This window comes from Haemaphysalis longicornis, unplaced genomic scaffold (assembly GCF_048455015.1).
Source record: "Haemaphysalis longicornis isolate Haplotype H1 unplaced genomic scaffold, Haemaphysalis longicornis Haplotype H1 scaffold_4, whole genome shotgun sequence".
NCBI lineage: Eukaryota > Metazoa > Arthropoda > Arachnida > Ixodida > Ixodidae > Haemaphysalis > Haemaphysalis longicornis.
In genome coordinates this window covers 162,546,170-162,560,406 of record NW_027526361.1, presented here as the reverse complement: position 1 = coordinate 162,560,406, position 14,237 = coordinate 162,546,170, and the positions used below count along the sequence as shown (strand labels likewise).

At 45.0% G+C, this 14,237-nt stretch overlaps 1 protein-coding gene across 5 annotated transcripts in view; it reads left to right on the top strand.

The window, feature by feature from the left end:
• The window catches only part of Bru3 (CUGBP Elav-like family member bruno 3), a 533,833-nt gene that overhangs the window by 509,186 nt on the left and 10,410 nt on the right, over positions 1-14,237 (top strand). For 4 of the 5 annotated variants that reach the window (XM_077707857.1, XM_077707856.1, XM_077707858.1 and 1 more), the window contains 3 exons: positions 2,970-3,050; positions 4,219-4,362; positions 4,761-4,915. In XM_077707857.1, coding sequence (XP_077563983.1) covers positions 2,970-3,050; positions 4,219-4,362; positions 4,761-4,888 — 353 coding nt within the window. In that variant the 3' untranslated portion in view covers positions 4,889-4,915. Of the gene's footprint in view, positions 1-2,969; positions 3,051-4,218; positions 4,363-4,760; positions 4,916-6,674; positions 6,747-14,237 lie in introns of all 5 variants that reach the window. The other variant, XR_013324255.1, reaches the window with a different exon arrangement.

The following is a 14,237-nucleotide window of genomic DNA, read 5'->3' as shown; positions in this document are numbered from 1 at the left end:
GTCGGGGGTCGACATCTTTTTTCGTGATTCTATCCAGCCGTTGTTAGTCAACGCAGAAACGTAATGTGCCAGCTTTTGCCTTCATGGGCACAACTGGAGCTGCCCAGGTGCTTTTCGAGGGTTGTCTGATGTAGTCGCTCAGGAAAACGTGCGTTCAGATAGTTTCGCGATAGTGTCGCGCACGTTGGGCTCCATATTCGGTGATTATTCAGTGCTTCGCTGGGAAGCCTGACATAGCTTCGATGCCGAGGAAAAAGAGTCGTTATAGCGGCATAGCAAAGCCCTTCAGTGTTCCTGACTTTCTTGCGAAAGCGCCGGGTTCATGTCAGAGCAGTGAGCAGGCTTGAAGTCGTCATCGTATTTGCATTGTGCGGCGGCGACGGCGACCACGTTACTTGCTTCCTGAATATCTTCGGGAAAGGCAATCGCAGTGCCCTTGTTGAAACCCTGATACTCCTAGGAGAAATTACTGACCAAAACGAGGATTTTCGTCGCGTCAAGAGCACCATTCATGTTACGACAGAGATACCACGCCCGAGGATTAAGCTTTGGCAGCTTTCCACAACCGCGCTCATAGTTCTTCGGGCCGCACGTCTTCCGAGAACGCGCCGGGTGCAGGCATCCGTTGGCCGCGGCACTCTGGCCTACTTCTCTCCCTGAAAGGGACACTGAAGTGTTATGTAAACATTGCGGGATTACTAGCGCAAAGTGTGGTCCGGAGTTCCCATGCCATGTTTCGACCACTCTAGGCGCGTTTACGCGATTTTATTTAGTAGAAAAACTAATTCGAAAATGCTGTCCTCCTCTCTTTACGCTCGCCCATTTTCTGTGGCGTTTTCGTGTGACGTCAGGAGGGGATGAGCTGGCAATTGGCTGCGCTACTGCACGGCTCCCCGGCCGACAGAGTCAGTCGGCCCAGCGTTTCGTCCGCCGGCCGCCGGCGGGTCGTCGCAATCAAGGAGGTTAAAAAAAATTGCTTGGTCGCAATTCGTTCGCTTAGTTGAAACGAAGCCAGGACACGTTTGTGAATGGAAGAATGCGCCTTTCTTTACTTGGTTTGTTTGTACACTGTATCTAGCTCCAAGTCAAGGTCGCTTCACACAAGCGCTGCACAAGCGCACATGACTGGTACGCCAGTAGGAAAATATAAGGCCTCTTGAAGGCGGGAGAAGAGTCAGCGAAGTCAATATAGGTACTAAGCAAATAAAATCAACTGATATTTTTACCGTACAGCGTAAAACTAGGGCGCGGGAAGCACTTTTTTGCGCTGGGCGAACAAGCACAGCGGTCAGCAGCACGACTACGCATCTGCGAACGCTTTTCCGTCTACGAAATGCAATTGCTAGACGTGAGCTACTGTGGAAACTCGGGCGACGCTTACTGCACGAGCGTAGTACAACAAATAGTCACCTAAGCTGCTTGAAATGCCAAAACTAAATAAAAGTGTAAACCGGTTGTACAATATATACCCTATATTAGCAAGCCCTTCGCATCCCGCTCCGTGGCTCAGTGGTCTGGGGGGACATCCTACAGCGAACACTCAAAAAAGATTTGCCTGTCGATGCTTACGGTATTAGGTTTTTGAATGTTGAAAATGAGGACGGTGTGCCTCTTGACACAATTATGCTGTATGTACTACATAGCATCTGGAGAAACAGGATGGCGGTACGCTACTCCGACCCAGATGCCAGGCTCATCAGACACTACTTCAAAGAGTCAATAGGTTCTTTTGTACAGATACAAAAACTTCAGCCCTCTAAACCAGAGTGGCTGCCCACAAGTGAAGCATTGTTAGTAATGAAACAATATTGAAATCACCCCGCTTGCCCAAGAAGGGCTGTAGTTCTAGTGCTTGTATTGAGTATTGAGTGTACAGATTATCAGTTACGTGTGTCTTTGTTTTGTCATCCTGTCAAAGAAGGCAATAAAGAAAGAAAAAAAGTGGCTCAGTGGTCTGGGGCGCTAGGTATGTCACCGCAAGTGTTTTGCAAGTCACGAGTTCGAATCCCCGCGGGTACGTGCTTTTTTTTTGTAAGTTAACTTTTTTGTTTTCCGCCGATGTTTTCTATATTGAGTTCACCTTTTTTTGGGCCGCAACTGAATAGGAAGGTAAAAAAAAGACAAGCAAACAAAAAATAGAAGAAGAACAAAAAGAGAAAAAGAGAGAAGACGAAAACTTAAAGGGAGGAAAGAAAAAAGGAAAGCAAACAACAACCAACAAACAGAAGAGATGGACAAATAGACAAACAAAGATACAATAAATGAGCATGGGTTTCATAAACATGGGTGGCATTTTCCTCATCACAAGAGAACAATTAGAGAATAAAGAAATAGCTATCAATCACCGCATACACCGATTATAATAGAGAGAAAGTGTGAGGCGAGAATAGGACAGGGGAAGGGTTTGTCGAAAAGAAGTTTTATATGGTAAGAGTTTGCGTGTTAAACATGCTACAATTGGGCAATCTACCTTACTTGCTAGAGTAGCCTGTACCGCTGGCTTACATGTCGCTGTAGGAATACCGTCGTACAGTCTAAAAATATCTTCCGAATGAGTACTGCGCATGGCTGAACAAAAACATTTCTGAAACATTCTTGAATGCGAAAGCCTTGGATGTCTCATCAAACGCGAAAAGTGGCCGTAGTCCTAGTCGTCGACTTCTACGCTAATACTGTTAAAATGGTTGGTGCTGTGAAGATAAAATATACTGGTTTTCTGTGGGAGTTGAACCCTGGTTGCCGGAGACAGCGGCGCCCCCAACAACACTACTTTGGCACCCTAGTACATACCCTGCCAGACAGGCGCATGTGGCGGCAGGCTGTCGAAATGCAGCCGGTCTGCTCGTATAAGTATTTGGCGTCAAAAAGCGAAAAAAAAATGCGGAAACGTAAAAGGAGGCGCACACACGATTAAGCAGCGGAGAAGAATCCCCGTGCAAGCATTTGAGCAGCCTTTTTGTTTCATGCAGCCACCTATCCTGCAGCGTATGGCCAATTCGCCCAAGCCCTCACTCAGCAGCCTGCGGTGGTCCCCCAGACTCAGCGAGAGGGTAAGCGCCCATTCTACTTTGGAGTCCTAAATGCATTTATCTTGTCCTAGAACGCCGAGATTTGTTTTGACAGCTATGCTTGGGAAAAATACTACGATGTCCAGGTAATGTAAAGTGCAAATTTTATAATCATTACATGTTACCAGCACACATGTATGAAATGAATTTAGAATGTAGCGCATGGGCACTGAAATTATCTAAATTAGATAGTAACTTTAGGGATACAAATGGCTTGTTCACCTCAGTGCGTTCAGCAGTCAGTGGATCTTGGGACGTGGCATCAGCGAACCGCGAGGGCGTTTATTGGTTCTATTTTTAGTACCTGCAAATATCCTGTCGGATAATTGTCCTGTCAAATATCCTGTCGGGACTAATTTAGTGAGTTAGCTAGACATTTGCGTTTCAGAGTATTTAGCGCAGATATTGAAGGCAGGTGCATAGTGTATTCTTGAACAATAATCTATTTCCCTTTGAGCTTTGGAGGCGCACATACTACGCAAGGCGTGTCCAAAAATTTCTGCAAAGTTTACCTGCTTTATCTCTTGTCAGCTCAAATTTTTTTCGTATAGCAGTAGCACCTAAAACCAGCAGTGAAATATTTACAGCCTAATATTCAAATTTAGAAATTAGTCTTGCAGTAATCACATACATCTTGAGGTGAAGTGTTCACTTGTCTGTTTGGACCGCAGACTTCAAATTTCTTCGTCTGTGAGCAAACCCAAGTGCATTGCACGTAGTGCCACCCCCAGAGATGAAGACAGGTTCCCTGCTCAGAAGTAAAATTTTCGATTCTAAATATTTAAATACTGTTATTTCGCTGCCTTCTCCTCCACTTGGCCAAAAGTGGCCTATTATGCTTCGATGGTGTCTTTTCCGACGACACATTCCTCCACTGTCGCGGCACTCGAAAGGAGAAACAATCGACCCTCTGTAGTGTCTACCGCTAGTCACTAAGTCCCTGAAAAGTCAGAAGTCCTTCGCATGCACAACTGCGACTCAAATATACAGCCACTGTTGCTTCTCCAGGACGAGAGTGAGTGAGAGCTGTAGCTGCTGTGATCTGATGTTCTGTGTACATCAGATACTTTGATAGTTTTATATTCAGCTTTCAGAAAAGAACACCGTTGACACTCAATGTCCCATGGGGGTGTTCACTGTTGCACTGCAGGCCCAGAAGGCTGCAACCTGTTCATCTACCACTTGCCTCAAGAGTTCGGGGATGCTGAGCTGATGCAGATGTTCATGCCTTTCGGCAATGTGATTAGCGCCAAAGTCTTCATTGATCGTGTCACAAACCAAAGCAAGTGCTTCGGTAAGGGTTTTGGAATGCCTTCCTCATGTGCTGGCATGCCCAAGAGAAAAGTTACATCAATGCCCTTTGTTTTCTTTTGGTGATCTTGCTATATAACAGTGTTGCTATTTGCATTGCATAAACTTGGTGGAAATTCATGTCTAGGATCACATACTGCGTTTGTTTTGCATAACAGCAATGAGCAGTAAGTTATCGCTGGTGCACAAATTTCTCACAACCTGCTCTTAAACTTATTACACTTTACCTATCTCATGTTGTGCACTAATGCGGTATCCAAGAAGAGTGACGCCATTCAGTGGCACTACAGAAACTATCCATGTGCCCTGCTCTGCTTAAAATAATCGCGAGGCCCGTGCAGCCGTGACGGCCAATCGATGCGTGCATTTGCCCTGTTCCAGGATTTGTCAGCTTCGACAACCCTGCGAGTGCGCAGGCGGCCATCCAGGCGATGAACGGCTTTCAGATCGGCATGAAGCGGCTCAAAGTGCAACTCAAGCGCCCCAAGGACGCCAACCGGCCCTACTGAGCGCTGCTCACAGGGGTTACAGGCGAGGTAAGCTCTCCTGTTTTTCACTCGACCGCCGAATAGAGGAGTTAGGCTGCTTTCACCATTCTGCTTTAATCCAGTTTTCTGGAATGACCACCCACGGAGAACAAAACTCTTTTAGTAAATAACAAGGCCCAGCATGTGCTTTGACTCTGAAGTGGAACCTGCTCTCTGGCACTGGCTAATAAAAAGGGCTGTGCTCTCGTATAGTTAGGTCAAAACACACAACCGGCACTTTTCAAAGCGACATTTTCACAGTATTTTTTGGGGGCTTCATCCACTGCTATTGTAAGCAAAAATAGACACATTGCACACTCTCAGGGTGCATGCAGCAGTACGCGGTTCGAGTAGGATAACAGTTGAGAAAGGTATTTCTGAGACATCTTGAAGTTGGCCTGAAGGCAGCTTGAGCTCCCAATCAGCTGTTGTTTCGAAGAGACCTGTCCGCTTACAAAATTACACTTGAATCGGCCTTTGTAACCATATTTACCAGCCAAATTCTTACTGAGTTTGGGAATCAGCCCTGTGTACAGAAAAGAATTTCTGGCGGGGCACATATAGAGGGCGTCCCAACTATCATGCACCAAGGTTTTGAAAAAGAGCAACGGTGTTACGTGAAGGAAACCCAGTGCTAATATTTTGTGTACTCCAGTAGCTGCCATTAATTTTTCCCCAATGAAATCTAATTAAATAATTGCAATAACTATTCACCTATAAAGTACCATCCCAATGTACCGCTCTCGAAAGGAATCCGCATTTATTTTTTTTGTGCTGCCCCTGTGACCACCACATGACACCATCCTAGGATGTCCGATTCCAGTGCAGATTCCTTACACATGTGCGAGACATCCCACCCTCAGAAAAAGCCAATTCAAAATCAAGGAACAAGTCAGCTGTCTTAGCTGTCCAGAGGAACATATGCGTGCTGCCTCAACCCATTGATGATGAATATGGCACCAATGTTTAAAATAAATATAAACGTCCTTCCAAATGTTGCAAGCGATGTACCTTGCCATAGCGGTTAGAAATTTGCGAAATAAAAAGCGGGTGCAGAGTAACTCCGGACAACTACTATGTAATATACAGTGCATTAACAAACCTGCACTTGATTCTAATCTCCAGTGCCTCAGTTGCTCTAAATCTGAACCTAAAATATAATCAGTACATACTTCTCAGTTGATGAGGATTTTCAAAATATCCCTTTCACTCACTTCGTACAGATTGTCAATGTAACGCAACTGAACCGTTGAAGCATACTTTTAACATTTTCAAATATCTCTTTGGGCCTATTCAAATACCAGAAAATAAATTCTGATCGGGCACTTTCATACCAGCATAGTTTCAAAATTTTGTGCTTCGTAGTCCAGTCATTGATAAAGCAGCTATTTCATTGGGACTGGATTTTACGTGGGCAGACATCTCCACATTTGGACTTTAATCCTTGTAATATTTTTATGAAAAACACTGGCACATTCATGTAGAGAATGAATCTTGATGGAAGCTTGCAGGAAACGAGCACATGAGGGGGATAGTGGCGAAATTTGTCACCTTTCACAATCCAGGCTACTCGACCTAATTGCTTGCTTTGAGGGAGGCCACTTTTGTTTGGCCATATGGCCGGTGCCATGAGTGCATAAAGAGCAGCGGAGGCCTCGCTTAACTTTTGCCTTCTTGTGAGTTAAAACTTGTGCCGAGAGCGCTACAGCTAGCATAGGCGGCAGGGCTGGACTGTTTTGTGTGCTGACTCCCTGCCGTCCCGACCCAGGGCTGCTGACCGCTCAGCCCTTCTCTCCACTCAGTGCCTCTCTTCGGTATTCACGAGGCCCTTTCCACGCCAGTAAGTGGGTGTGTTGTGCTTGGTGTTGGTGGCGTGTGCAGAGACCCGACTGTGGTAGTACACCCTCTGTTTTATTTGGACGCACGGCGCTTCCTTGGTTCTGTCGTCACGCTCTCCTCGCCTTGCTGTCGTCGTCTTGCTGGTGTAGCCACTGTGCAGTGCTCCCCTTGAGACCAGTAGTGGTGCGCGGCACACGTCATGGGCTTTTCAATTGTCGAGTGGACCCTCCCCTTCCCTTGGTCAACTCGGCGAGGCGGCGGAGAGTGCCTCTTAAAGGCGCCCGTTGGCGTCCGAGAGAAAGCCGTGGAAATTTGGCTACGCAAAGGAACTTGATCTGAGACAGGACTAGAATCGGGCAGCGACAGTCAGGAACGAGACTGGGCAAGGACTCAGCGAAAACTGCAAGTAATTTTATTTTGCATGCTGCCCAAAAGTTCTGCGCAAGTAGCGAGAAACATCAAAAGTGGCTGTTATTCGTAGAGGATGGCTGGGTTACTGGTAAGAGCTGCTACCAAGCAAATCAAGGATTTTCCTGTTCTTGCGACAACTCCTATGGCGCCGCGTTCGAGATTCATGTCTCTTGTTAATTTTTCGTTTTTTCGCAACAACTGCTATGGTGACTAATCGAAGGTGCGTATGTCTTGCTAAGTTTTTTGATGGAGAGCCCTTGTTTACGAGTGTACATGTACCTGCTTATCGTCCGCTGCTATCAAATAACGGCACTAAAAGTTACGATATTGGTGTACGAACAGCGAACAGTGACCTTCGAATCGAACATTGAATTAAATTTCATAAGCAAGCCGGACATTGAATCCAATATGAAATATAAATTACGAACCTTGTTATTACTGGAATTTTTGTGCAGAAAAGGAGCTCCTTCGTATTATAGTAAGCCAGCTTCTGTCGTCCCGCTGACGATATCGCCCGCCAATATTCCCCATCATTACGAACAGCTTCTCCCTAGTAACTTCAGTTGCAAGAGTATCTAGGCACTTCTTGGCATTCTTGCACAGCCTCGAGCAGCGCTTTCGGGCAATCGTTGTAGTTATCGTTGGTGAGCGACGTCTGGACAGCTTATGCCCTAGTGCTGTCTTGATAGAAGGGCTGTGGGGCACTTACCCATCTTGATCATCTTTCTTTCTCTGACAAGAACAAGCAGCCAAAGGCAGTATGTTTGGGTCTCAAATGGTATGCCAGTGGCGTTGTGGTGGCAGGTGTTGTCTGCAGCTTAGTACTACATCTTTTGCATGTTGCCTGTTGTAGTAAATTTTCGCTTAAATGCTTCCATATAGCACTTAGTCATGACATACTTTTTGTAGCCTGGAGGACGCACTTTTAAACTTCTATTCGCTACAGCCCATGGTGCGCCTCAGAATAGCAGCTTGCATTAGTCGCCGAAGAAGCATAAGGCTGTACCTGAAGAATCAGAAGAGGGCATGATGCGCAGCACGTAACATACACCAAGTTATTAACGTTAAACTTTTTGCCAGTTCGTACTTCATTGGACAGAATTTTACAGCACACAAATAAAGAACGAAGGCCGAAGGACCTGTCCGTGTCATCACTCTTCATCCTTCGTTCTTTTTTTTCGCGATGTACACTTTTGTTCAATGCGCTTTAAGTAAAGCAATCAGCTATACCACCGCTGCCGCTGCTTTTGGTGTATGTTGACAGCACCTCCGTTAATTAGGCAAAATAAGAGATGCTGCTGACGTCAAAGAACTGCACTACAGTCACAGGTTCATCGAGTCACTGTAGGGTTAGTACAGTTGTAGTTCATTGTTTCCGAAATACCGTGTGGTCAGGTAATGCACGTATATAATTTTCCAGGGCACTGCTTATTGTAAACAAGGTACCCGTGGGGATACTCAAATGTCAAAAGTATTTTTTTTTACTGGGAGTTTACGAATGCTTTATTTCTTACAACAAAGACTGGCTTGACGGGCTTGACAACGATGGTGCTTGCCTCAGAAAAACCGTATAGACGCTACACTGTAATAGTTGCAAACCATCGCACCAAATCATCCTCTGTGGTCTAAAACATAAACAAAAGAACACGCAAAAAGCATCACCAACTGCATGCAAAACCCCAGCACCTGTTACATTTTCTAAATAAATAGAGGCGCTGTCAACATACAACAGAAGCGACGGTAGCATTGGTATGGCTCATTGCTTTCCCGAAATCTGCACTAATACCCGGCCCCAGAATTCAAAATGGCGGCCAGAGCCGACGATGATCTCATTAATGCAATAACAAGCGACTGCGTGCTGTGTACGGTGACTACGGCCTCTACGGCCTCTACAAATCGCTCGTCGAAAGTGCGATTTGAATGACGTATTCCGATTACACAGAAAATGCTCAGAAGGCACGCCAGCATTGAGGAAGCGTGCGTCGACATCTCGCGCTTCCGCTGAACCAGGCACATTAGCAAAACGTATTCGACTATTTGAAAAATGGAAGGCTACCCATTCGATACGCGAATCAAACTATTGACAAAGGTACTATGTGGTTCGCTCTCACATGTTCAAGAATTCGCACACCTTCAGGTATGAATGCACGTAGGCAGTTACAACGTCTAAAAAGGAACATGAGACTTCGGAAGGTCTTGATACATTGCGTGGATGCAATTACAGGTCTGGGAGCTCCCCATGGACAAAATTAACAAATATGCAACTTGCGCTCAGCAGGATAAAGTTCAGGAGGTTGCGAACACAAGAAAAGCTATTTTACTTGTAGCAACAGTGAGCATTGACCCTTTTTGCCCGTGCACCCTTTTCAAGGGGGTACAGAACAAGTATAACGGTTTTACTAATTATGAAGCAAAGTTCTTCTAAATACAAGCACTTATTACCATCCTATTAGCAAAACTAAAATAGGTGTGTGCGCGTCAAAGTTCCCGAATATGCACTAATTAGGAAAAACAAGTTGTGTATGTCCATGTGGTCGTAATGTCGCCTCTGTGTAAGAACGCTGTTAAATAACACTTTTATTCTCTTAACGTAGGAAAAGATGCTCTTTCCATTTGAAATCAGCTGCCAAAACAAAGCTCAAATGTTTCCTTCCTTTGTGGATACCTAAAAAACAAAACAACAACTTCTCTGGATACAGACTGCCCTGATGTCACACATAAAAATCTTTTAGGGTTTTCGTCTAATTGTTGGGGTGAGATTTTCTAGGTAAATTGTTTTAACATCAAGACAAGAAAGATATCATTAAACTGATTGTATTTTTGTTGATAGGCTGGGTTGGTACATAAATGCTCCAGATTGGATTAAGTTTTGTACATAAGTAAAAATGCGGTTTCAGTAGCCACACCTCCCTTAAGTTTCTGGGATGCCAGCCTGCCCACAAATACTCTGGCTGAATGCAGAATAGAACTAATTGTAGTTCGCACTTTGCTGGCCCTCGTCGCTTCCGTTCTGTATTCTTTTTCTGTAGCTCAGCATGTTCTGCAGCAAGTACAGGTTACCAATCAGCCAAAATTGGCGGTATTGTCATGTATGGAAAGTTCTCGCTTCTTCACCATGGACCATTCTTTAAGATCTCAGCTCTCTTTGCCTAATTTTTATTGTAATACTTCTTTAGCGTCTGTTATACCTTTTTTACCTAATATTGTGAACAGCGCCGGTGGTTTTGAATCCAAAGTACTAGAGAAATGGAGGATCATGGTGGCAGCCAATTAGTGTATGGGTTCGCACTAACGCCTCAACAAATATAAAAGCGTTCTGGAGTTGTGGAGTTGCAAATTTTCGAAGGTCTTGTGCAGCTAATTAATGCTTGACAGCGCTAACATCAACCTCAAAACGTTTGTCAACTCTTATTCATAGCTGCTAGTTCAGTTTATTGTTTCGAGAAGCAAGAACATTTTACCTGGTCAACGCGAATATATTTAATCTACTAAAATAGTACCAATTTAAGCAACTATGTTGCCATGATGGTGTCTGAACTTTCAATGAATCTCGTACATTGTCCTAGCTGATGTCGCATGGTTCAAAATGTGATGTTTAATAAAACATTTCTTAATAGTTGAAAACCTATTGTAGGCTAAGTTGTCGTAATACCGCCATAAGTGATACATTTTTATGCTCCGTAAGTTCCTTAAAGGAGAGAGGGTTTCTTGTTTTTAGTGCGGCAAGTTCGAGGTTGCTTTCTTAGCCTTGGATTACCTCCTATCTAGAGTTACCAGGAACCATTTCAATGGACCACATGATTCGCCTTGTAAAGATGGATATGACGGAACTTTTTAACGAAGTGAACAAATGTAGCGCAGCAGAAACACAAGGGACGAAAGAATACGCACGGACGAGCGCTCACTTTGTAACGAAGCTCGGTCTTGTAGGTTTCTCGATAAAATTTGAACATCCTGCTGAATGTGTTTTCTTCAAAGGCATCCGTTCACCTCACAATCATTTGTCTTTCTTGAGGTGCAACAAATAAATTGGAATGGGAATCATTCAGGACTCGCATTGCCACCTTTGAAGTCGTTCGTGTAGGCGCTCATAATGTTAACGGTGTAAATATGAATTCAGCATGACGCAGGAAAAATGCAGCCACTTGTATTTGACAACAAACAGCCGGTGGGTATGTGTGTAGCTTTAGCTTTGATTGCTATATTAGCTGTGAGGAGGCAATTCAAAGAATTTACTGGTCTTCCAGAGGATTGCCTACGTGAAGCCATCGCTCATTCAGGCACGTTCCCATTTTTTAAAATACTTATCCCAAATTCAGAAAACAATAACTTAGGTGCCCTGTTGGCGCAACAAAATATCAGTAATCATTGCAAGGGCCGCACAGCAGCAGCGGAAGAGAAAAAAAAATTACCTTACATAAAGTTATTTCCGTAAGCATTCCTGGCCGCAGTGCATGAAGTCACAGTGTGCCGCTTGCCGTCTGGGTCAGCGCCTTTCACGTTCTGCATCGGTGTGCTGTCGCTTGGTATCGTTGTGTGCAGTGTAGTATCAGCTGAACGATAAAAAGCATTACTGCTCGATGTAGCACTGCGCGTACTTGCTACAATGCGGGGCCATTGCGTGAACATGCCCTTAATGCCTGCTTGCATTTCTGCATGTGCTGGCTGTCAGTTGGTAGGGGGTCCAGCGAGCTGCTAAAAGCACTGATATTTCGCCTTCGGTTACTTTCAGCCTGATGCTTCTTGGAGCCAGAATTGAGCCTGAACAAAAACCAAAGCGGTGTTTTTGAACTCGGATCCCTTGCGTGGCTCGTGCGCGAGGTGCTTCCTAAGGACAAATTCGAGCGACGCTTCAGCTCAACCATTTGTCACCGTGAACGCGCTATGGGCAGTGCCTAAGTGACTGTCTGTTTGATCAGTCTTAAGCATTACAGTTACCAGCCGCTACCCGGCGCAGTGTTTAGTCGTGACGAGGAGGCATCCGAGCTTTCACTTGAACAGCCGGTCGGCCGTCCGCGCACTCGGCCACGCAATGTCACTTCTGCTCGTCTGTACTGGCCGCACGTCTTACAGTTTCGATATCGCTCGAGCGGTTCATGCGCACACTGCGCGACTGATGTAGCCGATGACAACGACAATGTTGTTGAACAAAGTATTTCCACGTCGTCACCATTTGATGAGCTCTTTGCCTCAGCATCAACCTTGCCACTAGCTGCGCCAACGGGGGCCATGCATCGCGTCGAAACGGACGAATTCATAGACGTCGTGTTTGTGGACGTTGCTGTGGGGCATAGTCGCTATGACGAGTCCTCTTTCTTAGTAACAAAAAGTCCTTGCATGTGAAAAGCGACATGATTATACAGGTAGGTATCCTGAAAGCATGCCAAAAGCTAGAAAAAAACATATGGCAGTATTCTTCCTAAGTTGCTGCATCAATGCTTGTTGTATTCGCGTTTTATGCTAAATGGAGTAGTCGTGTTAATAAATGACCATGCTCCAATTGGCGGGGTGGTCATTTACATAATTTGTGTAAGAAAAAGAAAACCAAATTTGACATATGGGAAGGATTCATGCTACACAGAGGCGAATATGGGTTGCCTCACAAAGCCTAGGGGATATGAAATCCAAAAAAGTAACCCTCAACCTACACCCTCCAAGCATCACTATGGCGCCGTTACGAAATTGGACTCCTCTAAACAGAAGTTGATTACTATGGCCGCTGATGGAAAAGGATGTAGTCATCAATCATTGATCAAATTGTTTTCAATTCTCTCTCGCGCAACATATTACCATCGTTTTCCCGGATGTCTCACTTAAGACAACCCTACAAAATTTTACAAACGTACAGAATTGGGGTATGGCTGCACTGCACATTGAGTGAAGTGCTTCCTAACCATTTGGCGAAGCTGATGTGGCGCGACCATTTGTAATCTGCGGTAAGGGCTTACCGAACCCCGCAAGTGAGCCGATGACTGCCGAAGCTTATAGCGCCATCTGCTGACGCGCCATAGAAGCCGTAGGTTAAAGTGCGGAGGCCGCCGCCTCCTCTCATCAAGTGAAAAACTGGCTTGTAACTACTGCCTTGTTTTAAATTAACGTGTCTATGGCGTAGATTAATGGACTTGCACCGTGGGCACACTTCAGGCAGGATTATATTGGAGCATCTATATTCACGATTGCATTTATTTTCTTTCTGTGATATGCCACATGGTTGCATAGGTAAAATCAGTGAATAAAAGCAAATTTTATTTGTTCGGACTTGAACTTACGAGTCGACATTAGTGGAAGTGATTCCCGCGGTCACTGATTAGTGTAATTAGACCTTCACCAAGACTTCATTAATACCTGCCGAAGCGTATATGTGGAGTGGCTGCTTGCGGAAGGCACAGTAAAGTTCTTTGCGTTGGGAACAAAAGAGCCGTGTGGTCATGGGTTCATAGCACAGTGGTTATCCTTCTCGTTTTACTACGGTTTCATAATATCATGAGATATTTCGGAATACTACGTTTCGACGCAGCAACTGTTTTTGTTACAAGCTGATAGGCTAGTGTAACTTTGGATACTCCATGACTTGCACCTGGCGCTCGTAATCTACGGGCGTTATGGCATTAGAGGATTTGTGCTGGTATTCCTAGGTCTCCATCTTGGTGTATTATCACTGTGTCCTTATTTATGATGCAGACCATGTGGAAAAAAGAATGGTTCCCTACAAAATGTTTGGTGGACGTTAAAAAGCGCCAGGCATCTACATCAATTGGGATCCTTTCACTATGCAACACGGAAAAGCCGGGATTTCGCTTTGGAACATTGAACTCAAAATTATAATTTCTCTACACCACCTGCACGAAATCAAGCTGAATCTTTGTCGTCTTTACTCCTGCCATCTCCAACAGCTTAGGTGTGGCACATATATTAGTCACGCAGTTCCCACCGTGTGTTGGATTACACGCGTGCTGTTCTTGGATCAGCAGATGCGTGCAGCAGCGTGAAGGCCTTTGAGCAGCGCAGAAGCTGGAAAATTTTCGCATTGTAGAATAATTCTGCTGTCAGCAGAACCCAAAGAGTAAAAAGAAGGCGACGA